The sequence below is a fragment of the Podarcis bocagei genome (genome assembly GCF_964188305.1).
Source record: "Podarcis bocagei genome assembly, chromosome: 3".
NCBI lineage: Eukaryota > Metazoa > Chordata > Lepidosauria > Squamata > Lacertidae > Podarcis > Podarcis bocagei.
The window spans coordinates 35,313,305-35,341,266 of record NC_138127.1 but is presented as its reverse complement, the minus strand read 5'-3'; the positions used below and the strand labels follow the sequence as shown (position 1 = coordinate 35,341,266).

At 40.2% G+C, this 27,962-nt stretch overlaps 1 protein-coding gene and 1 long non-coding RNA gene across 3 annotated transcripts; one reads left to right on the top strand and one right to left on the bottom strand.

Annotated features, from left to right (window-relative positions):
• The first annotated feature begins 134 nt into the window (after window positions 1-134).
• On the top strand, window positions 135-25,945 carry POPDC1 (popeye domain cAMP effector 1). 2 transcript variants are annotated; one of them, XR_014005994.1, is made up of 10 exons: window positions 135-349; window positions 1,899-1,947; window positions 3,957-4,190; window positions 5,180-5,304; window positions 11,098-11,285; window positions 11,979-12,087; window positions 14,808-14,975; window positions 16,456-16,597; window positions 17,873-18,056; window positions 25,656-25,945. XR_014005994.1 is itself a non-coding variant. In XM_081186661.1 (9 exons), the coding sequence occupies exons 3-9, from the start codon at window positions 3,968-3,970 to the stop codon at window positions 17,977-17,979; spliced, it is 1,062 nt and encodes a 353-aa protein (XP_081042787.1). In that variant the 5' UTR covers window positions 136-349; window positions 1,899-1,947; window positions 3,957-3,967; the 3' UTR covers window positions 17,980-18,887. The 2 variants fall into 2 exon arrangements, 1 of the variants encoding a protein (XP_081042787.1); XM_081186661.1 differs by lacking the exon at window positions 25,656-25,945 and having other exon boundaries at window positions 136-349; window positions 17,873-18,887.
• LOC308583044 lies at window positions 18,898-27,680 on the bottom strand. Its single transcript, XR_014006022.1, has 3 exons — window positions 26,019-27,680; window positions 22,578-22,717; window positions 18,898-20,952 (listed from the first exon to the last, which is right to left on the bottom strand). It is a non-coding gene; the product is annotated as an uncharacterized lncRNA (long non-coding RNA).
• Window positions 27,681-27,962: the final 282 nt, after the last annotated feature.

Here is a 27,962-nt window from a genome sequence, read left to right as displayed (position 1 = left end):
CCACGGAACAGTTTGCATCTGCCTGAGTCCCCGCCGTCCAACAGCCGGCGAAGGGAGGGAAGGGCCCGCCTGCCCGGGGCTGTACCGTCGCCTTCCCGGCGCTTGCGCGCTGCGTCCGCCGCCGCCGCGGCTCTCGAGAGGTCGCAGCAGGCGGCGTGCGAAGGGAGAGCTGGCGCCGCCCGCAACTTGGTGGCGGCTGCTGCCCGCTGCCTATTTTAGTCAAAACCTCCGCCCCGGGGGCTCGCGCGTGCTTCGCCTAGACTCCTTCGGCGAGAGAGGGCGCCCTCTGAGGAGCTGCCGCTGGAGGAGACCCACGGCGGGACAGAGGCGCCTCAGAAGCGAGCGGCAGGTAAGGCTGCAGTCCCGACGGGAAAAGTTGGGCGAGGCGGCAGCAAGCGCGCGAAACGGGAGGCGGGACGCTGCAGGGGCCGCTCTGGCGGCGGAGTTACCAGCTGCGGATGCGGGAGAGGCTCCCGCGAGCCTGGTGGCCCTTCGGGCTCGCCTCCCCTTGCTCAGGAGAAAGTTTCCCCGGGAGTCGGGCGCCCCTCTCGCGCGCAGGCAAACCCCCTTCGAACAACGGCAGGAATTCCAGGCCGTTTTTCTGGAGGGGCGGCAGAAATTCACTTTGCGCCTGCTCAGAGACGCAGCTGAATCCGTTTCCCGCGCTTCCTCAGTAGAGCGCAAGGCGCATACCAGTCCCTTCTGTCCCAGACCTGGGTAAGCTTAGCAGGGTCACCTATCTGCCTAGTCTGTGCCATAGAGACATAGTAACTTAATGGAATTGGAGTGCTGGAAGGGACCCCAAGTGTCATCTAGTCCAACCCCCTGCAATGCAGGAATCTTTTGCCCAATGTGGGGCTGGAACCCACAACCCCGAAATTTTAAATGTCTCATGCTCTACTGACTGAGCTATCCCAGGGTCAATTTCATACGCTGCCAGAGGTGAGCTCAAAGTGTGACAAGTGCAAAATAATATTTTGGTTCCTTCAAGACGTACTGGGTCATCTCTCTCTCTCTCTCTCTCTCTCTCTCTCTCTCTCACACACACACACACACACACACACACACACACACACAAAACACTGCTGCAGTTTAAGAGTTGGAGTGTAGAGCCCCTTGCTTCCTTTCCTTGAGAGAGGCAGTCTTCACATGCTGAATTGTTCCTGCTTATTACTCCTGCAGCACCATCTTGAATGAGTCCTGATGCTTGAACAGGGGAAGCCCTAAGCTTTTCTGAGGCCTGGCTCCATTTAAGCTGAGCACCTGTTGTTGTCCCCAGCCAGGGCCTTCCTGCTTTCTGGTGCGCTTGTGTGGAAAGCTCTGTCACAGCCTGGAATGTCAAGGAACATTTCAGCAGAGACGCCCCCAAGTGGTGGTCTGCTTATCTCTTTACAGGGTCCTTTGTGAGGAGAGCCTGCTGTAATTTGGCAGTCGGGCTTTATGGGCTTATCTGCCACCCCTGTTTCCTTGGATGCCTTCAGTCGCTTACTGAGGAGATGACTCCTGCTGTTGCTCCTTGCTTTGCTCCTTTTCATTTCAAATATATTCTTTAATAAGTATCCGCTCACAGGTATATGAAAGGTGGTGTACTTTATATTTGAAGTCCAGCAAATATAGGATGCAAAATAAATGCAAACTGAATTAATTTATACAAATAGATGCAGTCGCGATCTGCTTGAAATAACCCTGCCAAAGGTTTATGGTTATGATTTACAAGAGCATACTGAAAGCCTGCTAAACTGCATTAACAATAAAATGTGTTTTGCTGATTATATTTGGGGAGTGGGGTGTATAAAACCTTGGTTTGATGTTCATTTTGAGTCAAGGGTTTGGCTACTGTCATTTTTTATTTTTTTTAAGGCTGAGTGGAATTAATGCATTACTTTGTCTGATTACAGGTCATCAGCTATTTATAAGGACACTTGTTCTGAAGCAGCACAAAGCCAGGTGATTCAGAAAACAGAGGTATCCCATGGGGAATTTTCCCAACGGTTTGTTTATCTGTGATGCTGTGCAGGGATCAGTACTGCACGATACCAAAAGTTCAGAGTTTACCGGTATCTCTTTCCCACTCCTCCCCACTTCACACAGTTGCCCTCCATGAGTTGGAGGGCAAAGCAGAGAGTGGAGCTTGTGTGTAGGCTTTTAATGCTTGCAGTGTGCCCGGATAGAGCTTAGGATTTTTGTGTGTGTGTGGTGTGTTATATATAGCTTTCCTCTTCCCAGTGACTTGTGCTAGTGTGCAAAAATACCCTACTACTTGCAGCCCAAGCCTAGGCATGAAATTCAGTGGGATTTATTCTCTAGTAAGCACTGCAACCTTAAAGGTGTATTTCATCCTGTACTGACCAATTTGTGTCATGTGTAAATATTTATAGGCATAAGTAAATAATCCCAATAAATTAATAGCAATAAATAAATAAGAATAAAATATTAGTGCAGGATAAAATGCAAGTGATAATAAGATTTTACATTCTAGCCCATGCCAGGTTTTACAGTAACATTGAAGGTAAAGAAGTTTGGATTCTGATATGCTTATAATGTTGAAAGCTTTTTCAATGTCTTGTTGAACACCTGTGCTTTTAAAATTCAAAATCTAATGTGGCCTGACTTTCGACAAATTAATTTTGATGTGCTTTCTTGCATAGTTAACCGCCACCCCACCTTTGTGCTTGCATGGTAATTGTATATATAGTTCTTGCAACTTAAAATGTTAGAATATGCAGAACTTTCAGGTTTAACCCCAGAATAAGAGTGCAAGAAGAACACATATTTAAAGAAGAGTGAAGAGTATTTATTGAATATATGGAAAATAATTGTACACAGCTGAAAACACTGGCAGCATTAAGATAAATTCAACAGTGTAAACAATATTTGATTGATGTGAAAGTGGAAAATTGATTTGAATGGTTATTGTAAAATATGCAAGAAAGTATGATATGTAATATGAACCATGGAAGGAGAAGAAGGGAAGTCACTGGATATTTTAAAGTTTGTAAAATGTTTAATTTGAAATGTAGGAAAATGAAAACTCAATTCAAATTATTTAAAAAAGGAAATATGACTTAAGGTAACAAATATTCCACCCTGTAAGTTGTTACATTTGTGTTCTTTTCCTTCACTGTCTTGTATGTGTTGGTTGTATTTTGACATTATTATTACCAGGCAATAAAAAGTACTTGGCTCAAGTTGAAAAGCATGAATACAAACCAGAAAAAATAATTAAAACTGAATAGGAACTGCCAAGAAAGCCACTGTTAAAACTAAACAGTGCAGAGAATCAAACAGTTATGTCCCTGTTATGAAGTTTTCAACTTCAATACTAGGGGCTGGTTGTGTATCTAATTAAGAAGTGCCCCTTGCTGATGCCCATGCATGGACAGTTCTGCTCCCTGGTCAGATGCATTATCTGCCCTTCTGTCGTGTTTGGAGATAAAGTAAACCTGTTTCTGCTGCACTTAAAATTGGCTGTCAGAAAAATTGTGCAGCCTTTTGCCTCTCAAGCGTTGTAAAGTGCTATATTTAGTAGAACTATTTAATGTCGCTGCCACATGACAGTTTGATAGGTGTGGGATAGATAAGGGAGACTCACTTTATTTTTAAGCATCCCATGCCAATACTGATCTAAAGCATAGAAGCCACCTTTGGCATACACTTCATGCGTGCAGAAAGCTGATACTTTGCCGTGGATAGCAAAACAGTTTGGAGCAGCTTGGATACATATGTTGTCTTTTGTTCTTATTTAAAAATAGAGTTATAGTGACACACACACACACACACACTTTTCGGAATGTTAAATATAAGAGTTTTTAACATCTGTGAATATGGTCTCCAGTACTTTTGTATCTGTTGAAAAAGACTGATTCAAGCTGCAAGTGTGAAACTATGTGTTGTATCTTCCAATTCTTATTTTAATGTTTTGTTGTTGTTGTTGTTTTAAAAAAACATTTTAACAGGCAACTTCAAGATGAATCCTACAGAAGCAAATTCAATCATGGTGACCCCTTTGAGTTTCAACCCAGATGTCAACAATCCCATCTCTATGCCTTTGAATGAAACTCTTTGTGAAAACTGGAGAGAGATTCACCATCTCGTGTTTCATTTGGCCAATATTTGTTTTGCTGTTGGATTGGTTATTCCAACCACTTTCCATCTTCATATGATTGTCCTACGAGCCATGGTAATAATAGGTAGGACAAACAAATATTTAGGAATACGCAAAAGCTTTTATATGCCAAATAGATTTTCTTCTTATTGCATACTAGCACCCCCCCTTCTTCCATTCCACAACACAAACTGCTTTTGAAGTACAAAAGTAATTTGCGGTGCAGAACAGGATTCTACAGTTTAGTATGGCATGGAAGAGTTAAAGCCAGAAGAGATAACTCTGGCTCATACGCAACTGCTCTGTTGTCATAGTGAGGGAGCATTGATTTAGAGTGTATCTGATCTGTTGGGTGTCCCCACTAGTAAGGTTACACTGGGCCTCATCAGTGGTGGCACCCAGCTTGTAGAATGCTCTCTGACAGGTTCAGGAACCACTAACACTATTGTCATTTTACATAGCTTTTAGTAATTATGTGTTTTTGTGTATATGACTTAATTGAATTCCTAATACTGCTATACTGATTGTATTAATGCATCTTTTTTTAATTCTCTGTCTTAAATTAATGTTTTTAGTTGTCTCTGATATTGTAGTATTTTTTGTAAACTACTTTAGATATTATTTTAATAGAAAGGTGGCCTGTACATACAAACAGCTATATGGTCCCAGTACACCTCCAGTGTACTTAGTGACACACATACATGTAAATGGCATGCACAGCGACCTTCTGCCAGCCATTATGTTTTCTGGGATTTTTTTTTTTAGTGTGAAGAGCTTTGCTTATTGTCCATACATGCTTATGACTGTGGCACACATTATATTGTAGTTGCAGTGGAATGCATTTGCATTCATTGCCTACGAAGGGCCAGTGTATGACTTGCAGCTTAATTGCCCTAAGGAGGAGCATTATTATTAATAATATTATTTGGAAGTAAACTAACAGAATATTTTTATTCTTGGAATACGTAACTGAGGAGGCTGGGAAAAACCAGTTGCAGCATTCTGTTGGAATCATAGTTCTTTGGACATGTGTGTGTGTATACATAGTCATTTGGCACACTTTGTTTTTGGCAGGATGTACACTATTCATCATCTGGGCAACACTATTCCGTTGTGCTGTGGATATAATGATCTGGAATACAACATTCCTTGTTATCAACCTTTTGCATTTTATATACTTGCTATATAAGAGAAGACCGGTATGTACATCACCATTAAACTATTGATAAAATGTCTAAGGTGCTACTTTAAAAGGACCATTCTCTTCCATCTTGATTCTAACAAGTCTATACTGGGCTTGTTGACTAACTTGAATACATGAATTATCATTTCTATAACTCTCAAGAGCTTTGCTTTCAAGTATTTGTTTTCAGGTTTTTTTAAACATAAAAATCCTTCGTACAGAGGCCTTTAATTATTTATGAATTCCTATTTTTTAAATTTATTTTTTAGTATACAGCCACCAAATTTTCATTTGTGTAACCTGCCATCTTGGTTAAACTTGAATCCAATGTGTCCATTATGGTGGTGGTATTTGTTTTTCAGTTTTCTGGACACTTGATTCTTTATGATGTAGAGCATCTGGCTCATTATGACTAGGCTAGCAAGTCTGGGTATTTCCTCCACTCATCTGTTAAACCAGTTACCCCGGCAGGAAAAGTAGATTGGTTTAAACCAAAGTTTGTGCAGGTGACCAGTAATCACTGAATTGTATGACCTTTTTGTTGTATCAAATATGAAATTGTTTTCTGTGTAATACTGTAACCAGCTTTACAAGATATGATTGAAAGGCATCAATTAAGAAATAAGCTGGAAAATTCCTAGTACATGATTAAGGCTATGAACATTTCTCTGGGAGTAAGCCCTGTTGGAAGATACAATGCTGCAAGTCATTCAAAGTTATCTTGAGCCATCAACAAATAATTTATTTCTTTATAGTAGAGTGCCAAATTTCAGTTACTATAGATCAGTGACAAGCAGTTAATTCTATAAAAGGTGATGGGTGTACTTTACTTCCTCAGCTATTTTGTTTTGGAGGGCAACTCTGCATCTTTCAGTGCCTAGCAATATAACCTAGCAGCCCCTACTGAAGCTGTTCTCCAGCCTCTTAAGATTTTTAAAATTGATTCTGTGTTGCTCAGTATTGACTTTCCCTTTAAGTGTTGCACCTGCATTGATGTTTTGCTGCTTTGTCATGTGTGAAACTAAAAAGCTGGTTTGGCCCTCTCTTGCTATCTATGCCACATGTAAAAATGAATGCCTAACGCAGGCTTTACATTTTTCATACAACTCCTTTTAACTGTAGCCTGATTTCTTTCTTAAGAACATGCTGGTTCAGAGCTCCCCGCCCCCCCCCCGGACTAAAAGCCTGAGACATTTTAGCCTTTTGTCATAGGGAAAGTGCTCCAGCCCCCTGCCCCCTTTGGCACCATATGTTACAGTAATACATGTGTGGTTTTCTTTTCTGGGATTGTCTGAACAAAAGCAGATTGCTGGGTGGGGAGGGGCATGCACACTGCAGATTACTGTCCCATTCCAAATTGTTCTTGTAAACCTGCTTGTGCTCCACCCATTGGATCCTAAACACATGTTTGATTGAGCAGCCCACATCTGGAACATTAGGTGGGTGAAGGAACCATCTTGAATGATTTGGACTGGGAAAGTTTAAGCCCTTCCTTTCTCCGTCATGTTGTGCACTGGTGAAGTTGCTTTTTTTTTAAAAAAAAGGGGGAAAGGAGTTTGCTTTTGGGGAGGGCAGAGAGAGGGAGAAAGGTTCTCTCATGTTTTCATGTAATGAAATTTTATAGAGTTTTGTTCCATGTTGCATTTACTGTGATTGTCTGAATTGGTATATTTGGAGCATAGAATCGTGGAATTGTAGAGTTGGAAGGGATCCCAAGGGTCTAACCCGCTGCAATACAGAAATCTCAACTAAAGCATCCCTGACAGACAGCCATGCAACCTCTGCTTAAAAAAAACCTCCAAGGAAGGAGAGCCCACCACCTTTTTAGGGAATCCTTTCCACTGTCAAACAACTCTTACCCTCACCAAGTTCTTCCTAGTGTCTAGTCGGAATCTCCTTCCTTATAACTTGAGTCCATTTGTTTGAGTCCTACCCTCTGAAGCAGGAGAAAGCAAGCTTGCTCCATCCTCCATGTGACAGCCCTTTAGCTATTTGAAGGTAGCTATCATATCTCCTATCAGTGTTCTCTTATCCAGGCTAAACATAGCCAATTTCCTCAACTGTTCCTGGTCATCTTGGTCACCCTCCTCTGCACACATTCCAGCATATCAATATCCTTCTTAAATTCTGGCACTCAGAACTGGACTCAGTACTCCAGATGTGGTCTGACAAGGGCACAATAGAGTGAGACTATTACTTCCCTTGGTTAGGGTACTGTACTAAAGCATTATTTTTTTTGCTGCTGCATCACACTGTTGACTTATGTTAAGTTTGTGGTCTACTAAGACCCTAGAACCTTTTCACATGTACTACTGCCTAATTCAGGTGTCCCCCTATCTGGTTATTCCTGCCTATATATCCTTAATGAAATTCATTTTGTTAGTTTGGGCCCGGTTCTCCAAACTGTTAAGGTCACCTTGAATCCCAGTTTTGTCTTCTATAGCATCAGCTACCCCTCTCAGTTTGGTGCCATCTGCATATTTGATGATCACCTCCTCAAGGTTTATAAAGGCATAGAACAACAATGAGCCCAGGATAGAATCCGGCAGCACCCCACTTGTAACTTTTCCAGAATGATGAAGAACTATTAGTTCCTTTGGGGACTCTTTGGGTTCAGTCAGCCAGCCAGCTACAAATCCATCTAACAGTTCCTTTATCTACAAGATAAAGGCACTTACTCAAATCAAGATACACTATGTCCACATCTTTCCCCTGATCCACCAAGCTTGTAACTCGAGAGAGAGAGAGAGATTCATCTGGCATGACTTGTTTTTGAGAAACCCATGCTGGGTCTTAGTAATCACAGCATCCTTTCCCAAAGGCTTACAGACAGACCATTTAATTATCTGTTCTAGGACCTTTCCTGGTATTAGTGTCAGGTTGACTGGTTGGTAGTTACCTGGGTCGTCTTCCCCCCATTTTTGTTTTGAAGATAGGGAACAACATTTGCCTGCCTGCAGTCTGCAGGGACCTCCCCTGTTCTCCAAGAATTCTCAAAGATTATAGGCAGAGGCTCTGACACTACATCTGCAAGCTTCTTTAGTCCCCTTGGGTACAGCTCACCAGGCCCTGGAGATTTGAATTCATTTAAAGGAGCTAGGTGTTCCTTTACCACCTCTTTTCCTATCTTGGGCTGCAGCTCCCTCCTTGAAATGTTGGCATGAAATATTGAAGCCACCTCTCAAAAGACTGAAGACTCATGTGACTGTGATTGTTTGCCTGTTTTAGACAGTGGATTTGCTTTCTGGCTATCAATATTCTTCCTGTCTGTCTTGCTGTGTGTGTGTGTATAACTCAATAGCTCATCTGCTTTCCAGCATCCTTCACAGTTTGGTTATTCATGATGAATATAAAACCCACATCAAAATTGAAATATTAAGAGTGTTTCATTTAATCCAGTTAGACTTGATTTAATATATAAATAAAAAATAAAAACAGCACAGCAAGCTGGATGACTCATTCTTACAGTCATTGCACAAAAACTTAGTGTTTCAGGCTTTTCTCTTTCCTCCTAAGCTGAATATGTCATCAGAAGAACACCAATGCAAATGAAAGCTTTGGCATGGGAAAACAGGAATTTGATGTGCAGTTTATTAAAAGGTGGCCTTTAAAAGGTGGCCTTTAATGTTGAGTAGGGATGGTCAAATCTGTCACTTTTGTTTCTCATTTTTCTAATACTCAGTTCTCAACATTTCCTTGCCAGTATGCATTTTTTTTAAGTCCTCATGAAAATTCACCAGCGTTTTAGTGTTAATTTCTCCTAATACACACATTTTTATGCTATTTTGCACAATTTTTGCAGTGCTATCTCTCCATATATATGCACACTTAGCTTTAATTTATGCATTTTTACTTGGCTGAAGAATTGCATGGCAAAATTAAGAGAAATTCAAATTTCAAAGCATGGTTGTGTTTTGATTCAGATATTGTTTGAAAAGTGCAAGTTACATAGGTTTTATTTCCTGCTAATAGTCATTCTAGTTCTGCGATCCATTGCATATGGGCACAGTTTATATGGAGATGTACATGATATTTGCTCCTTTACTACTGAATAATTTTCATCTAGAGTAGTCCTCTCACACTGCACTTTCTACAGCTGTTCTGTAGCATCTGTTCACTGTGGCATGAGTGAGCAGTATGAAAATGAAGCATGAAATAACACTTTGACCTAAATGAATTGAAAGGATAAGGGAGAAAATCCAGTATGTGGTTTAGTCTAATTATTTGGCAAAAAATTGAGAACAGAGGACAGCTTGCAAGACTCCTAGCATCTTTATGACAAATGAATACTCACATTTCTCTTTAAACCCAAGGGCAAAGCTCTTTTCCCCACAGAGCATACACCTCTTTTTCCTTTCTTATTTATTAGCAAGAAATAATCTAAACTACAGACAAACTCTCTCTTCCCTTGAATGAAGGCCTCTGTTATGCCTTCGATACTTATTTGTCTAGTGCTGAAGCCTCTCCTGTTTTTGCTCTTCATGACACCCACTTTCTCCACTCTTTGCAAACCAATTTGGTCTCTGCTCAATCTGCTAATGTTTTTAGATACGGTAGGACACTGTGTCCTGGGTAGTAACTCTATTGATTCAGGAGCACAGCTAGATATGTGCCAGTTTTTTCCTCACCCTGTTTCCTGTTTTGGTGCATAAATGAGTGTAGAATGTTAGACACTGTTTTCTCTTTCTTACAGCATCTTATAATGGACTGGCTTTTGCAAGCCTTTAGAGTTGTTTTCATGGCTCTCTGGCCATCTTCCGCTTCTTAGCAAAGAACCAAAATAATTATATTAGTACTTTGCTTTTGAGCATTACCTGTAGAGTGCTCAAAGTGCTTCACATAACTTGCTTTTCTCACTCTAGCCCTGTGACAATTTTTTACCCCCTTATTGCAGTTGGGAGTGTGTGGTGATATAATGAGACATGTTGAAGGTCACCTAGCTATTTCACAGCCAAATTGAGATTTGACCTGAATGCATCCTGATTTGTAGGTCAGTCTCTTCAGCTATAAACATCTAGATAGAAGCAAGTTTCATTGAACTCAGATGCAGGTCCCATTGAGTAAACGTTTAGAGGACTGTACTCTTAGTCACTGTGCTTCACCAGCTCTATGCTACAACAGGCAGAGAAATAACTGGGAAAATAAGGAAAGATCTGATTACCTATTTTATTAGAATATAATTCTATTGCCATTTATATCTGTATTACTGCATTGGTTACATCTGCTTGTAGACATGAGTGTGATATCATTTTCTAGGTCATGTGGCCAGCAGGACTAAACCACATCTGGCACAACAAAGCAATGTGATGAAAGCCAGAGCACACAGAAATGCCGTTTACCTTCCTACCGCAGCGGTACCTATTTATCTACTTGCACTGGTGTGCTTTTGAACTGCTCTGTTGGCAGAAGCTGGGACAGAGCAATGGGATTCACCCCATCGCGTGGATTCAAACTGCTGACCTTCCAATCAGCAAGCCCAAGAGGCTCAGTGGTTTAGACCACAATGTCACCCATGCCCTTTTAAACTTTGTATAGGCACTTCCTAGCTTAAATGTAGGCTGGAAGAAACTGGTATTTCCACACACAGAAAAATACAATGCAACTTCTAACTCTGATATTATTATTTAAATTTCTATGGTAAAAGCACATCTGCTAATATGTATAACTATAGTGTTAGATGTATCCCGTTTGTCAGTTTCTTTGATGCTACATTGGAATAAAGTTGTCACTGGTTTGTATGTTTATGTGTTTTGGGTAAAAAGTATATTTTAGAGTCAATGCTAAGAAATACTTACTTTTTGTGTTATAGATAAAGATAGATAAGGAGCTCAACAGTCTGTATAAGAGAATGTTTGAACCACTCCATGTGCCTCCAGAGTTGTTCCAAAGACTGACAGGACAATTCTGCAACATTCAGACACTAAAAACAGGTCAGGCGTATGCTGCAGAGGACAAAACATCAGTGGACGATCGATTAAGCATCCTGTTAAAAGGAAAGTACGTGCTTGAAAAAGTTTGAACAGGAGTAGTCCTTTTCATGGCATAATTGAATTGTGGAAAAGTAGAAATGAAAATTTAAAGGGACTGCAATATACAATTACTTGTGTTTTCTTTTATACATAACATTAGTTTTGAATAATTTGAATGTATGCAGTAGCAATTCAATGCTGCTTTCCTCCATTGCTTTAAGATACTGCTTTGAGGTAGCGGTAACCTTTACTGATCTCTGCAATGCTTGAGCCAATTGCTTCTTGGCATCTCACCTACTTTTTTGGTGACAGTGAGCTGTAACACTCTCTCATGCCACCATGATTCCTAAGTTGTTGATTCACTTTGTTTAACTATACCTTAGTGTTAAATCAGAGTTCTGCCCACACCACACATTTAAAGCAATATTATACCACTTTAACAACCCTGGGGAATGTTGTTTGTTAAGGGTGTTGCTCTGTGACTGTTAATGAAGTAGAGTTCCCACAATTCTCCATGTCTAGTTCGTTTCCCCCCCACTCCCGCACTTCATGATATACAAGTCTACCTTCTAAAGTGGGAAGCCTGCTATATTTAAAAACATATCTGTTTTTGAATTCCAACTTTCCAGGCTTCTAAACACAGTAAATTATTGTATTCCGGTATGAATTGAATTGTTGTGCCTCTGGTATTTTCATATGTTTTTCATATTTTTTTCATCAGAATGAAGGTCTCCTATCGAGGGCATTTTCTGCATAATATTTACCCCTGTGCCTTTATAGATTCTCCTGAATTTCGATCAACTCAGATGCATCGAGGTGAGAAGTTCCAGGTATGGAACTGTTCTGTTGGGTGTGAATGCAATTCTTGATGAAAAAAAAATATGTGGTGCTGTAGAGTTAACTTTTTCATATAGCCTTTTCAGATGTTAATGTTGGAGAATATAATCGTTATCATTCTCGATGCAAAAGTGGCAGTGTTGTTGAGAGCTGTAAAATTATATAGTTTCTTTCTTCGGATTCTAAAGGTTTAACGCAAGTACCATAATAAATATTGGATGAAATAATCATATGAATCTGTTGTGGGACTAAGGAAACATAGAAATGTAGCGTTGGAAGGGACCCTGCAGGAATGCACAGCTGTCCCATATGGGGATTGAACCTGCAACCTTGATGTTATGAGTATCACACTCTCGCCAATACCTACTCTGCTTATGCCTATGTTAATCTGAACACTAATCTACTTCAAAAGAAGCATTGAAGATAAATAAGGGCAGCAATAGTACTCGCTCTTTCATGTTCTAAAATGATTTTGAACTCCAAGGCCCATTTTTTAAAAAATAAAAAGATGTAAATTGTAAATATTAATTTCACCCTCCCCCTTTTCTTGCTGACCTTAAACTGTACTCAACACTAAAATGTCTCGTAACAAATGTAACTGATCTGTAGAAAAGACTGTATAACCTGAAAAAAGAGACGAGGCATGCACTTTTGTAAACCAAGAAAATCTCTCTCTCTCTCTTTCTCTTTCTCTTTCTCTTTCTCTTTCTCTTTCTCTCTCTCTCTCTCACACACAAAATATATATGCTGACAATTCTCCACCTCCTAAGTAAAAGGGGAGGCCAGAGGAATAGTGGCTGCTCAAAGGGAAAGGAAGCAGAGTAGGTATTGGCTTGAGAAGTAGGGACTTGATTCGATGGTAAGTAGATATGGTAAAAATAGGAAACGAGGGAGGGGAGTTGAGAGAAAACCCTCCCACCCGTGGATGTTGTATACTGTTGGTAGGAAGGCAGTCTCTCAGAATGTGGTATTTGGAGGCAAAGTCACTGTACATCTGGAAGTTAAGTTGTGAAGATACCTCAGTTTCCCCAAAGGTGGCTGCTGTGAAGTGGGCAAACTGAATTTCACACATAAAATTGTACCAAGCACCCAATTTTGGGGCTGCAGATCTTTAGTGAGTTCTTGTTTTTAACTATGACTATGCAGTATCTACTTGATTGTAAAGCCAGGACAGAGCGTTGATACAGTGTCTAAAACTGGTAATTGATGTAATATGTTCCAGTCAAGAACTGGGCATAAAGCCAAAGCGAGGTAGCTGTCAAGATATATTCATCTCTACACTGGAAGGAAGTCATGGGATACTTAACACTATTCCTAATAGATTATTTTTGGTCATTGATTTGTTCTGAGCTGAGAGGAAACCACCTAATTTTAAAGTAGTTCTTTGCATCTCTTTTATTTAGATCAGGGTTTGGATTTTTTATTTGACACAAAATGAAAAATGTTCATTTTATGACTGACGGGTACACATTTCCAAATTTCTGTTTCTAAATATATGCAGGGATGGAAATTGTATTGTTGTAGCCCACCTGAAGATGCTTACTTGGCAGGTGGTATATGAATAGCTTAACTAAATACGTACACCCAAGTAAAAACTGGTTCATGCTCCTGGCATGCTTTTATATTGGGCATAGATCCTTTTGCTGTAACATATTTTGGGAGACAGCACATTCATAATTCACTTCCCTGTCAGGATCACTGATCATTTCTTCCCTATGAGTCTGGGGTGGGCTTTGACTTTGGGTCTTTCTTTCTTAGTACACTGGTGCCATCTGCTGGACACATGTCAACCTTAGCAAACGAGCTACCTTTTGCTTTTACTGGATGGTGCATGTGTGAATCATCCCTTAGAACTGAGCTGCAATCCTACACACATGCATCTCAATCTCATCAGTAGGGTTCCATCAGACTTCTGCATTCATACTGGTCCAGTTGTATCATCATTTGTTGCACTGTTGATAAACTGATGTTGTTCGTTCGTTTTTAAATTTGTCAGTGCTGTCTTTCTCTAAGCCATAAAGATGGTGTGCAACAGATCAAGACAATTAAACATTGTAATGTTTTAATATTTTATTGTCAATTTCAAACAGCAGCACTAGTAAAAAAAGGGGTCAAAAAAGGGTGGTATTAATGTATTCATTTAATTTTTTTATTTCAATGTTTTCTCTTTTTTAACATTTTGTATATTATTATTGTTGGTATATATTGAAAGTAAAAATAATAATTGGTTTCTATTTTTAAATCTTGCATTAGTGAATATATTTTTGTTGTTGTTGATATGACCGCGATGGTAGAAGCAGCAAGACCACATACAACAGCAAAGTTTTGGGCCTGCATATAGCGTGTTAATCTATGTTCCTTTATTCAAATTTGGCCTGTTTAATCCCAGACATTGGTATCCATCTTTTTCATTCCTTTTATGCAATAGACTTGTTCACAGGGTGCTTTTAATTAAATGGATTTGGAAGGCGGGTGTCCAAAACGTCAGAAGAATTTTCCTTGCAAATTTCTGTGAAATTTTGGGAACCCATTGGCCATGACCTATCTATTAAGCACATTCTGTGTCAGACTGTGGATGCAGTGTTTGAAGGAGAAACCACTATTGATACATTTGTGTTAAGTCTCTTTCTGCTGAACACCCAAACTAAAATGTATTGTGGTCAGTGGCACATATTAAAGCAGTGCTAATTCTATGAATATACTTTCTTTGCAGGTCTCCATTACTGCTGATGATAACTGCAAATTTTTATGCTGGTCCAGAGAGAGACTTACCTTTTTTCTGGAATCTGAACCATTCCTCTTTGAAATATTTAAGTACCTTATTGGAAAAGATATTACTAACAAGTTGTACTCATTAAATGATCCAACACTAAATGATAAGGTAAGGGTTTCCATCTCTGCTGTTGGAAACTGTGTAGCTGTTGTCCTCAATTCTTAAAAACGCATCTTCCCTTTCTATGCTACCTCTTTTTTAATATATTTGTTACATTTTGAATAATAGTATCATAGAATTGTAGAGTTGGAAAGGCGCCCAACCCCTTCAATGCAGTAATCTCAACTAGATCATTCACAACTGTCCTGAACTCTAGGCCCAAAGGAGGGCTTGTAGGAATGGTTGGGTGGAGTTTTGCTGAAGTAGGATGCCAAAAACTTCAGAATGGCCAGTTCTAGTGCTTTATTAAAAAAAGTATAAACTTTCGGCAAAGCAGCCTGCCAGTTTCGGTTTATGGTTCAGAACAATGATGCTCGTCCAACCCCTACTTAAAAACCTCCAATGAAGGAGAGCCTAACAGTGAATCTTCCCTGTGACAGCCCTTGAAATATTTGAAGATGGCTATCATCTGCTCCGTCTTCTCTTATCCAGGCTAAATGTGCCCAGCTCCCTCAACTTAAGACTTGGTTTCCAGACCTTTGATCATCGTCCTCTGCATACATTCCAGCTCGTTAATATCCTCCTTAAATTGTGGTGCCCAGAGCTGGACACAGCATTCAAGGTGTGGTCTGACCAAGACAGAATAAAGCGAAACTATTACTACCCTTGATCTAGACACTATAATTCTGTTGATGCAGCCTAGAGTAGTATTAGCTCTTTTTTTGCTGCTGCTGCATCACACTGCATCATGACTCTTGTTAGCGTGCAGTTTACTAAGAGCACAGTGATGACTGTCGTACCATTTTCAAGTGTCCGGGAAAACGGCATTTAGCATACACATGTGAAAAGTAAGAATTCCACAAATAATTATCTCTAAAGGCCTCTTACTAGCAGAGCATCTCAAAAAAATCATCTATCCAAATCTTCCAATTCCTGCCCTTGAAACTATAAATATACTATAAATCCAGCCGGAGGGGGGGGGGGTCTACTTAAATGAGCCCTGCTAATAGCTGATCCCAGTTCCCTGGAAAAGGTATGTATGCCCTATCACATATATGGCAAGCTCCAGTGATGTAGCAGAGTGTCAGACTTGGATCAGGAGGAAGCAATTTCAAATCCTCACAGAGCTATGGAGCTCATCAGGTGATCCTGGGACCATTCTCCAGTTCTTAGCCTAGCCCAGCTAATGGCACCAGGTGAAAATATTTTTCTTTAACCAGGCCTTTGACTGATTGACATCTGATGTCCTTTTAAAATGTGTTGTGGAAGGGGGGATTATTGGGTTTTCTTTATTGTGAACCATTCTGAGATCTATGGTTATACGGTGGCATACAAACAGTAATCGCTTTTGGGGTGTGGGTGTGTGGAAGAAATGTCTGCCATTCTGAGCTCCTTGGAGGAAGCAAGATTGGTACTGAAATGCAAAGAAGTAAATATATGTTCACGTTTAGTAATGATGAACTATTTGGTACAACTTGCTTCTCTACAGACATCCCAGAAAATAGATCGACAGCCCAGTTTGTGCTCACAACTTTCTGTGATGCAAATGAGAAACAGCATGGCTAGTTCAAGTGATGGCGAAGATGGCTTGCAACATTTTCTCCGTGGGACTTCCACTGCCTCAACCCTTCGTGAGTCATTAACCTACATTTCCAGCTAGTCAATCGCAACTGTTCTGGGGAAAATACTTTAGCACAAGGGGAAATACCATTGCACTCAGACATTAGTTGTGGGTTCAGGCCATGATTTTTAAGAAAAAATTATGTCCTCACATTCATGCTCATTGCACAGTGACTGCAATCAAGCAATGATTTTCATGTGTGAATGGGACATTGCAGTTCAGACTTCACAGGCTCATCATTCATATCTTGTATCTCATCTTTCTCAGTGTGCCACAGTTTCTACATTCAGTTGCAAATTATCAAATGCTATGCAGGTTTTACTTTATTTATTAAACTTCTGTACTAAACTTCCATATCCTACTTAATCTGAGGATCACAGGGTGGTTTACAATATAGAAACACAAAAATACAAAACATACTAACAAATGAAGAAGAAGAAGAAGAAGAGTTTGGATTTGATATCCCGCTTTATCACTACCCGAAGGAGTCTCAAAGCGGCTAACATTCTCCTTTCCCTTCCTCCCCCACAACAAACACTCTGTGAGGTGAGTGAGGCTGAGAGACTTCAGAGAAGTGTGACTAGCCCAAGGTCACCCAGCAGCTGCATGTGGAGGAGCGGGGAATCAAACCCAGTTCACCAGATTACGGGTCCACTGCTCTTAACCACTACACCACACAGTACCCCCCCCCAATGTAGTTTAAAGGGCCATGAATTGTAATATTTATTGCAAGCTTTGATGCAGTGCCCCATTGTGTTAGGTGCTGATCTGAGCAAGAACTACTGTTGGTTGGAGAGTACAGATTTTTTTTATAATTGAATGACTGAAGAAACACTATCTGCTATGGATTTCATAATTCTGCTTTTTTCCATCCAGCTTTACTTTCAAACTGAACTGATATAATGCTTTGTTTTTGTATGCTTGCATCCTTTTAAGATATCCCCCTCCTCCCCGAAATGTTCCTATTACATGCATTTTAGATTCCAAAAGACTGAGAAAGTGCTCACATCCTTAATAGTACTGCTCAATATGGGGAGCAATACTGAAAATGAACCATAGGTGGCACTAAGTAATTCTGTTTTTTATTGTTTGCCTGGCTAGCACCAGTATTCCCTCTAAACCAGCCTGTTCAGATTTAAACTGAAACACTCCATTTCCTTGAGAGGACACATACCTTCTTACTTAGAATATGGGTGGTAGTGGTGGGAGGAGGTGCTGGTTTTTGTTTCCTTTTTGAAGTGTAATAATTTATTTTTAAGTTATTTCCTTTTTTCATGGTTGACAGGTCAGGCATCTCCTTGTGTAACAACATCAGCAAAAATGAAACCAATTGAAGAAAGTGTGGAAGATGATGTCTTTCATCCCCCATCAGTCAAATCAACTAAAGTTTAGTAGTGATCTTGCTGAGCGGAATTTCAGTGAGCTACTACAAGTGTGGCAGACACAGAAAACTTGCCAAAACACACAAGGTTAATTTTTGATTTTTTAAAATACATATGTATATTTGGCCACATACAGAGATGCCAGAAAAAAGACTGTGAGTGAACCCCTTAACCATATTACCTGAAAAATAAATAATGCTGGTTTTAGTGGGACTTGAAGCCCCATTCTGGAGCTTTGTGTGATTGGAGGAGTAGAATGCCCTGTTTGAAGCAATAGTGTAGAAAGGTCTGTCTGTGCTTGTAATGGAACAGTCTGCACAGGAACAGCTTCTCTTTTGAAGTGAATGGGAAAATCCTTACAGCTTCGGTGGATTCTTGGACTGGAGCAAATGTGTCTGGAAATGGGGTTTTAAACAAGGTGTCAATCTTTGGTTTTCAGTTTATGTTCCAACAAATCAAATTGATTCATTTGCAAAGCTGTGCCATTAAAAACTTGTTTTGTTTTGTTTTTTGGTTTTTAAGCCAGTAAATGCAGTAGTGATTCACAGATAAGCTTGTCACTTGAGCCTTCTTTTGACCTCACATTTGTGGGACTTGGAAGCGCAAGAATCGGCTGTTGCTGCTGCACTTGCAGAGGTGCTCACCTGCCTAGGCCACCTGTTGGGTCAGTAGGGGGAAAGCAGTCATCTGGGCTGAGGCAACTCCCATCTTCACCAGCCCTGCCTAATAATATTAAGACTGAGCACAGTCAAAGCTGAAATATGTAATCAATCTATTGTGTTGTGTGTCATAATCACACTATATGTCTATTTGTAGGAGGGGTACAGGAGTTGCTCCACATTCTCCTAGCTCCCATTTTGTGCTGATGTGCACGTTTGGCACTCGGACATTTTGGGTCCTGAACGCTGCAAACCCGGAAGTGAGGAGCTTCCTGCAGCCAATCAGAAGCCACGCTTTGGAAGTCAAATGGACTTCTGGAACAGATTCTGTCTGACTTCCAAAGTATGACTATTCTTAATCTTGGCACTCTTTGTGAACTGGTACAAATAATATTGCAGTCATAAAGATAGCTTAATTGTAACCACATTTTTCCCCTTTCAGCCATGTGTAATGTTTATGAATGGTTCTATAATGTGATGTTTATTATAACTGGACACAAAACCTGTAGTATTAGTAATTCAAAATACTATTGCAACGAAATTGATTTGCGGTGTACTTTTGGGTAAATGCACCAGCATTTCATGTGGTAGGGCAGAGTCACAGTGCTTTAATTAGTCTCAAATCATTAAAATGAGTGGGCGTTTGCCCTTGACCTCAGTGGGATATTGGCCAGTGCAGTGGTGGGGAATCTGTTCCCCAGCAGATTGTTGTTGAACAACAATTCTCCATTATATAGCACATTCACCACACTAAGGCAAATTGGTTCTCCAATATCTGGAGGCCCACAAAGTTTTCTATCACTGCTGTAGGTTGTACTTCATTACGTGCATCAATGTTTGATATGTGCTTACATTACACTCCTTTTCTAAGAACAGAATACATCCAATACTGCTTTTTCATTGGGCTTTGCACAAACGTAGAATTATTGGCATAAATGCTGATGGAGAGAATAACACAGTGCCTTTTTTAAAAAAATTATGGTAATACAGAGATTTCTTCATCCCAAATTAAACACTTCCATAGATTAAAACCGGAAAATTTAAAGATGTGCTTAACTACCAATGAAATAATGGAAGTATATAATTTTAGCTCATTTGTTGAATGTCATCTCTGTGGTTTTTCTAAGCTGGCTGTTGCAAACATTTGTTAATTGCAAGCATCATAATGAAAAGGCTACAAGAGTGGGATGTCATTAGCAGAAGTCTCTGGAAAGAGAACCTCGTTTAAATAGCAAAGAATCTTACATGGGAGGGGAGAAGTAGTAGTCATGGTGGGCAAACCACAGTCCTGCTGGACTTCTGCCAGCAGGACAAGAGGGAGTCATCCTCCCCCCCCCCCCCCGCTTTGCTGGCATGTTTTTTTTTTTTTAATCCATACCCATTAGGAAGAAAATAACCATACTAGCCCTAGGCAGGGCTGGCAAACTTTCATCTCTATTTCAGAAATGGATCCAGAAAACGGCAGCATTTTGCATCCAGCAGATCCCAAACTACCTCCAATCCTCCGTCATAACATTTTTTGTTTTGTTTTTTGCCTTTAGCTATTGGAACACAGGCAATGATTGAATAACAGTGGCTACAGCCATGAGGGAGACCTACAAGATTCCTTGGTCCCAGGGACCACCCACCCAGGGACTAGAGGACTGCACCATACAGATATTTATATACCTTACGTAACTGAAGGTTGCTAGGAAGTGCAGCATTGAGATCTCTTCTCCAGTTTTTCAAATAACCACATGGTCATCAGGAGCTGGCTTAACGATCTGCCTTACTCACACTTGTAGGTGTTTCCCTTTATGTAAAGTAGCTAGAATTGCACCTTTGCTGGATTGATCCTTCAGAGAAATACTGCTTTCCAGTATGGTTGTTATTGATGTTTTAAAAATGAATGTAACTGGACTAGACTATACAAGTTTATAGTGTGATTCAGCTATAATTCACTGCTATATTGACGCTGCATATATGGCACAATGTTACTAACTGGAATAAAGCTTTTTGAAAAGCGTATATATGAGAGATTTAATTTTTCTGTACAATAAATACATATTACATACCTGCATTTCTTTAGACCTCTTCTTTATTCACCAGCTAATATGAAACACTAGCAGCATAGGGAATTTGTTCTGTCCTGTTGTAATGCACAACCACATTATTAAACATCCTCAACAGTATCCTTGACTTAATCTGCTGTAGGACTTGTACCATCCATGTGGAGGTGCTCTGAGGGAATCTTTTTGGACTATAACTCTGCAGTCCCAACCAGCATAGCCAATTTCTCTGGGAGTTGTCACCCGTCTGAACAGCAACATATTCCACCCCCTCTCCTGAAAAAGTTAATAGGGGAAATAAAACAATTTCAGCTTTCTGACAGAAGAATTATTACAGATGTCAGATTGGAAATAATTGGGGGGGCAGAGACTACCCTACATTTAAACATTTTAATAGCTTTCTTTCAGCATAGGAAAAGTTACAAAGGGTCATACTAGTTCAAGTATTCAGTAAATATACTATTTTATATAAAAGGTAATAAATTTAGCTGTATTTATTACGGTTAAAATACCTATTCTTATGCCTGAAATACCTAACTTTGCAAATTATCAGATTACTTTTATGTCATCTGGCACCCAAAATTCTTGCCCACCTATCTGCATTTGGCATTCTTTTTTACACTGGAATAGAAAGCTGTCAGAACATGCACTGGAAATGGAAATATTAATCCTACAACAACAATGAATTTTCCTAAGCAGAAGGTAAGCCTCCTTCAAAAGCTTCAAGGCTACTAAGGATACAGAGACGGAAGCATAAGGATTTCTTCCACTGTAAGAATTGCGCAGTAAAAGTGCACTCGGGAAAATCTTGTATGTACTAGAACCTCCCCCACAAACAAGCTTATAAGCAAAGTATTCTGCTAAATACCATCCGGTTCTAGTAACTGAGCACTTATGCTTCTCCTTAATTTCCTCCTTGGAGATTAATAAAATATTAAGACCACATCCTGCTTTCCTGTACAAACTACTCTTGGGACGTGAATTCCCCTTCATCCTCTGTAGTAAAAGGTGATGCAGAAACGAAATTTCAGCTACTGATTGACTTAAGCTAAAACAATCAGCCCAGGCACCTATGACACAAAAAGCATGCAAAGCAGAGGTTGCTCTGTTCACAGACATTGCTACACTTAAAAAAAAAAGTAGATAAAATATATAGACAATATTCTTGAAATGCTCTAGTCACCAGCCCAGACCTGGCAACTGAGCAAGGAGCCTGTACATTATGCCTGAACAATATTATACAGAGCCACATTAAATCAAAGTGTTAATGCATCTGTATGTGTAAAACAAATGCAGTAATCCCACTGAGTACATGCATTAATATCTGAGAGATGGGATTTCATTACTCCCTGTAATTAAACTAGAATAAGGCCATTGGTCTGCTGCATCCCACTTACTCCAAACTAAAGGCATAGAAGTTGGATCACTAATCCAGTATCTGCTTGCTATTGCCGCTGAACTGTGTCTTCTGTTTGCAGAGCAGATTTGGAGACTATGCACCCCAAACACTGAAGAGACAAGCCACTAAAAGGTGCTTTCGGAGAATTGAGAACTGGACCATTACTACCCTTCTGAAAAATTTAGTAAAAGGCAATATTTGGGCAGAGGCTTCTCTGATCATTGCATCATGGTGATGTCTTTGATTTCTATGCAATTCTTCAAAATTGCAGATATTACTTAAGAGTTTGGAGGTGGCAGCGCTAGTTCCAAACGACACCACATGTTTTAATTTATTTTTAGTGTCTAATTCAGAGCCAGGTGACCTGAAGACCTCTGGCCTCTTGCTTTCCAGGCAACCATGTGGAGAAGACTTCCTCTTCCATATTGTGTGTGACAGAGTGAAGGAAAGAGAAGACATGGTTGCTACATGATGAAACCATTAAAAAAATGGGGTGGCTCACCCACTTTTGGCTGCTCCTCCATCCACAGCAAGCATGCAACTGCCAACAGATTCCCCCTGAAAGAATGCAGCCCTTGATGGGGGGGGAATGGTTCTTGATCCACATTCCTGGTCTAAAACATCATTCTGAATGCTGAAGGTCTGAGAGCAGAAAAGTCACAGGAAGTTAATTCCACGTATTACATGCACAGCAAATTGTGGGATTTGGGGGGGGGGGGAGATTGATTACAGTTTCAATGAGTTTTATGGGATTTGTTCCTGTGCATAAGATTGGAGTGTTACTTCTGAGTGCATAGGATTAGACAGTAAATCCCACTGAGTTCAATGATGTTCATTCTCTTTATCCTGCCTTTTGACAAAGGAGCTTTGTGTTTGTGTTAAAAAACCAAGGCAGAAGGAGTGGGGATACTTTCTGAGTTCAAACAGTAAAAATAATTCAATGTATTCTTTGTACATGTGGTGTTTTGCATCAGTACTCAAAACAGAATAAACCACTGAATCAAAGACCAAGCTAGCATGCTGTTAACTTGCTGTGCTTGCCTGCATCTATTGCAGATCAAACAGTAATAGAGTATCAAGGACCACTATAAAATAGTCACAGGTATTGCATGCCAGTTTCAGGAGTACCAGTGCATGAGCAGTTAACACCTTAGTGACTAAAAAGGCCATTGACAGTAGATTCTAGTGGGAACCTGAAATTATAGGTATAAAGCATGTAACATCAAACCTCAGTTTGTTCCATTAACTGGACCTTTTATTTCAGGGTAGAGAGCTTACCTTTTTTAAAAAATATGGAAGGACTCCTCAGTAGCTATGTGATTTTAACAGTTGCATTGGTGGGAAAGCTTCCTCTATGGAACCTCTGCCTGTCACGGATGTTAAAGGCACAGGAATCTTGCTTGTAATTGGAGAGATTATTTGTTTCATTTCATTTATGAATCATTTCCCCTGAAACAATAAAAAAAAATTAAGAAAAGCATCAACAATAAAAACAACAATATGTAACAACAATTTCAAATTGATATTAGTCTAATCAAGTATAGTAGCAGTGGTTCTGTGGGTACTCAAGGGTATGCAGTACCGGTGCCTCCCCTCCCCAGAAGAAAATCACTGTATGGTAGTATTATACTGATGTGTAGCTGAAAATGTATACACTCCTGGTTAAAGTTTTCATGTCAGCATAGGGAATAATTGGCTCTCCAGATGTTACTGGGCTCCAAATCCCATCAGTTCTAGCCAGCGTTGCCAGTGACCAGGGATGAATAGGGATGTTGTGGACTGCAATCCAAAATATAGGGAGGACTTCAATTTCCCCATCTAAGATGCATCTGTTACTTGCCCAGAAGCTATCCACAATTTGTAGTATTTGCATATATTGTATTGTCAGGGTTGGGCCATGGGCAACAGTGTTGCATGAGCCAACGGTCATGGGACAGGCTAGTAGTCAAGACCTAAGAGTAAAAACAGAGGAAAGCAGGGGTCAGGGCTAAGAAATACGCCAGGATTGATGAGCAGGTTTCCACCAAAGAATAGAGCTGAATCATACGCATAACCCCATTGTTGCACAAGCAAGGCTCAACAGGAAACCCTCTTACAACTCTTTTCTGGCCAGGAAGATAACAATGGTCACGTTGTGTGGGCAGAGTTGGTCTAGGCTAGGGTCTGGAGATCCTTTTCTGAGAAGCTGCCACCTACAGCTCCATGACTCATCACAAGGGGGAACTCAACAAATTTCAGTGGCCTCTCAAACTCCATTCTACAGCATTGTTGTGGCACCCCCCTGTGGCTGAACTGGTCATGAACTGGTGGCTGAACTGGTCAATAAACAAGTCATCTGGAAGCACCTTTAGCCTAGGCAATAAGAAGCTGGGTAGAACAGCAACACAGAATTAACATGAATCATGTATTTATTATTATTTAATAATAATAATAATAATAATAATAATAATAATAATAATAATAATAATATACCACCCTATACCCAGTATAGTATTAATAATATACCGCCCTATACCCAGAGGTCTCAGGGCAGTTCACAGACTAAAATCAAGATATAAAACCACAATCAAATGTAGTGTAAAACTCTGAAGCTCAGTGTATTATACAGTAGGCGGGTGGAAAATTGTCCATCTCATAATTGCTACACACCCAGACTAACTTAAGAATCATCCCACCACCCCAGGGCACCATTTCTGGTTGGAGAGACTAAATGAATTCCCAGCACCTTCAACTAAGCAGTGCTTTTGCACTGAAGTTATTGCCACCGCCTACACTAAACTGCAAACCTATTGGGCAGGGCTGTCCTTGTAGGTATTGTGAACTGGGCTTAGTTTCTTAGGCACTTTGCAAATGAAATATATTGGGCGAGATTCAGTTGTGGCAGCCTGCTTGCACAATGGAAGGTTTACTTGTGGAATGGGAATTTCAGAGTCCCTTCTCTCTCTTCCACCTTTGCACAGCCTGAAAATCTGCCCTGGAGGGTCCCTACCTTTATGGTGGTGTTGGCAGGGCTGCTACAGGGAGAAGAAAAATAAGACAGCTGCTATGCTTATAACCACAACATAAAATTATTAGTACTTTTAGAAGACTAGAATCAGAGTGAGCCATGTGACTGGTAGGGTGTATGACAGTCAACAGATTTGGACAGCTGACTGAATGGTCATACTACATTTTTGCTCTTATTTAATAAAGCTATGGTTGTTGCTCAATTGTCATGCTACATTTTTGCTCTTATGAAGTTACTTTGTGTTATAAATGGTTTATGCTACATCCCTGCATTGAAGTCACAACTACTCTGTTAAGATAACAATAAATTTCTTTTATGGATGCCAGAACAATTAGATTGGCATAAACACAAGCATATTTTTTTTGTGTAGAGATAAACGCATAGGAAAGCAGTTCCCATCCAGAACAGATCACTAACTGTGCCTTAGAATCGGGTGAGGATTCCAGAGAGTCACACACGCCCTGGATCAGAGTAGCCATTATAGCTGAAGATATGTGAACTACCCCTTTTTTGTAGTGTGACTTGACATGCGGATAAACTGATTATTTCTCTGCCTCACCCCCATTATTTCAGATCTCCTTTTTAAAGCCATTTGCAGTGATGTGAAGAAGCCATTTATCAATTTGATTAGCCCTGCACATGAATGGCTCTCCAGGTGGCAATATTCATCCCAGGGACTGCTTTACGTGGTTCCTCTGTGCACACAAACAACAGCACTGGAGACCTCTTTATGGCTTTTAAGCAGAGAACACACATTATTGCTTAACCAATGAGAATTGATAAGGTAAGAGGAAACCTGCTTATGAAATTCACCTCACTGGAAGAACTCTTTATTTTTTTCTGCTGAAACAGATAATCTTTATTTCTTAGCATTTAAAAGACTTGTCATTCTTATCTCCTTTTGCAACTACTGGAATTGCAATTTAGGAAACTCACCCTATTTTTAATAAATATGTTTTGTTTTGTTGTTGCTGGCATCTGTCGGTCTTGAGAGACAAAGGAGTGCACCTCTGGAGGTGAAGTCAAACAGCTGTGTTTGCAGCAGTGAAGTGACCTCCCCAGGTCACAAGCCTGGGCAATGTGTATGGAGGTCCTGGACTGGCTAGACAGTAAGACTCAGCCTCACTGATGTGGCCCAAAGGAAAGCAGAGCAATACATTTGGCGCAAATCTGTTAAGAATGAGAAAAATATTGTGGCACGTTATCCTTGAAATTCACATTCAAATGACTGACAAAATCCAATGGTCTCTGAATTGGTTTGGTGATCTTTCCTCTTATTTTTTTGAGCCAATATGACTTTGATATGAGAGAAGACATCAGAACAGATTAAGGAGGAGTTTTGTTTGTAAGCCTCTTGATAACAAGGCCAGCATTTGAAAACTTTAGCATGGGTCTGTCAGAAATAAATCCTGCCAGACTAATCTTTATCTCTTTTGTTTGGGTTACTAGCTTATTGGATTGTGGAAAAGCCACAGACAAAAATTATCACGATTTCAGCAAAGCATTGGCTAAAAGTCCCCCACGATATTTTGGTTTGCAAATCTGTTAAGTGAGGGGAAATGATAGTAATAGCCGGTGGATTCACAGCTGACTGGAACACAGTGCTCAAAGTGCTCATCAAGGTTGTCCTCATCAACTGGAGGGAGATTTTCAGTGGGATGCCACCCGTGGCAGATACTTTTCAATATTTTAATCAATGACTAAGATAGGGATGGCTCACCTTCTTTTTAAAAGTCATGTTTGGGGGGGATCTTGTGTTGCAAACATTTTGGGATCACAGGATCACAGCACAGGACTTGGTCAGTAAGACAAAAAGTATTTTATTTAAAAACCAGACACTGGAGAGAATCTATTAAATTTGCAGAGAACACAAAACACAAATAGACAACCAACATTTCAGAAGACAGTAATATAATTCAAATTGACCTTGATAGACAGGAAAACTGGGCTGAGAACAAGAATATATATTTTTTAGGAAAGACAATTGCAAAGTCTTGCACTTATGTGCACGTACACATACACATACACGTACACACACACACACACACACACACACACACACACACACACACACAGAGTATAGGATAAGGGGATACCTGGCTTGGCAGCAGTATATGTGGAAATGATATTGAGACTGCAGATGATCACAAGTCTAATCTGCAGGGTAATGAATGCAACTGCCCAAAAATGTTAATGCAGTTGTAGGCTACATTTCGAACATTATTTAAATTGTATACTCAATTTATTAAGCAATCATAATGTATGCATATGCTTAATAATAATAATAATAATAATAATGCCACCCATCTGACTCGGTTGCCCCAGTCACTCTGGGCAGCTCCCAACAAAAAGAGTAAAACATAATACAATATTGCAATACAGTATTGTGCTCACCTCCTCACCGTTGCTTCTTCTCCAAGCCTTTGGCAGCCAGAGACACCCAAGCAGCTCCCAGCTCGTACCAGCCTCACCACTAGCTTTTCCTCCCCACTGCAACCTCTGGAGTCCAGGAGAGGAAAAACTGGAACAAGACTTCTGGCACTTGTGTGGGTCCAAAAGCACTGTGCTGGGCCCCACACCTTGTTGGGGTATGTGCAGAGTGCCCATTCAACACGCCTGCAGAGTGTGCCAATGGAACAGAAAAACTTCAGACAGTTCTAGGTAAGGTCAGTCCCTTTACTGACAGTCTAGAGCAGTTTCACAGATTGTAGGTTACCTACAGCTGTAATATAGTGTCCTTCCACAGCAGCAGCAGCATACAGTCTCCTTGCATTGTTCCAACACAGACTAGGCTAAGGGCAGGGGCCAAGTGCAAGCTTGCTTCAAACACAGGTGTAGTTATACTTGAGATTGTGCTGACTCACTTTCACATGCTTAACT

Excerpts from the sequence above, each read along its gene's own strand:
- POPDC1 (XM_081186661.1), top strand. The coding sequence starts at position 3,968 with ATGAATCCTACAGAAGCAAATTCAATCATGGTGACCCCTTTGAGTTTC. Across the intron at positions 5,305-11,097 it reads TGCTATATAAGAGAAGACCG|ATAAAGATAGATAAGGAGCT; the intron begins GTATGTACATCA and ends TTTGTGTTATAG. Across the intron at positions 14,976-16,455 it reads ATCCAACACTAAATGATAAG|ACATCCCAGAAAATAGATCG; the intron begins GTAAGGGTTTCC and ends GCTTCTCTACAG.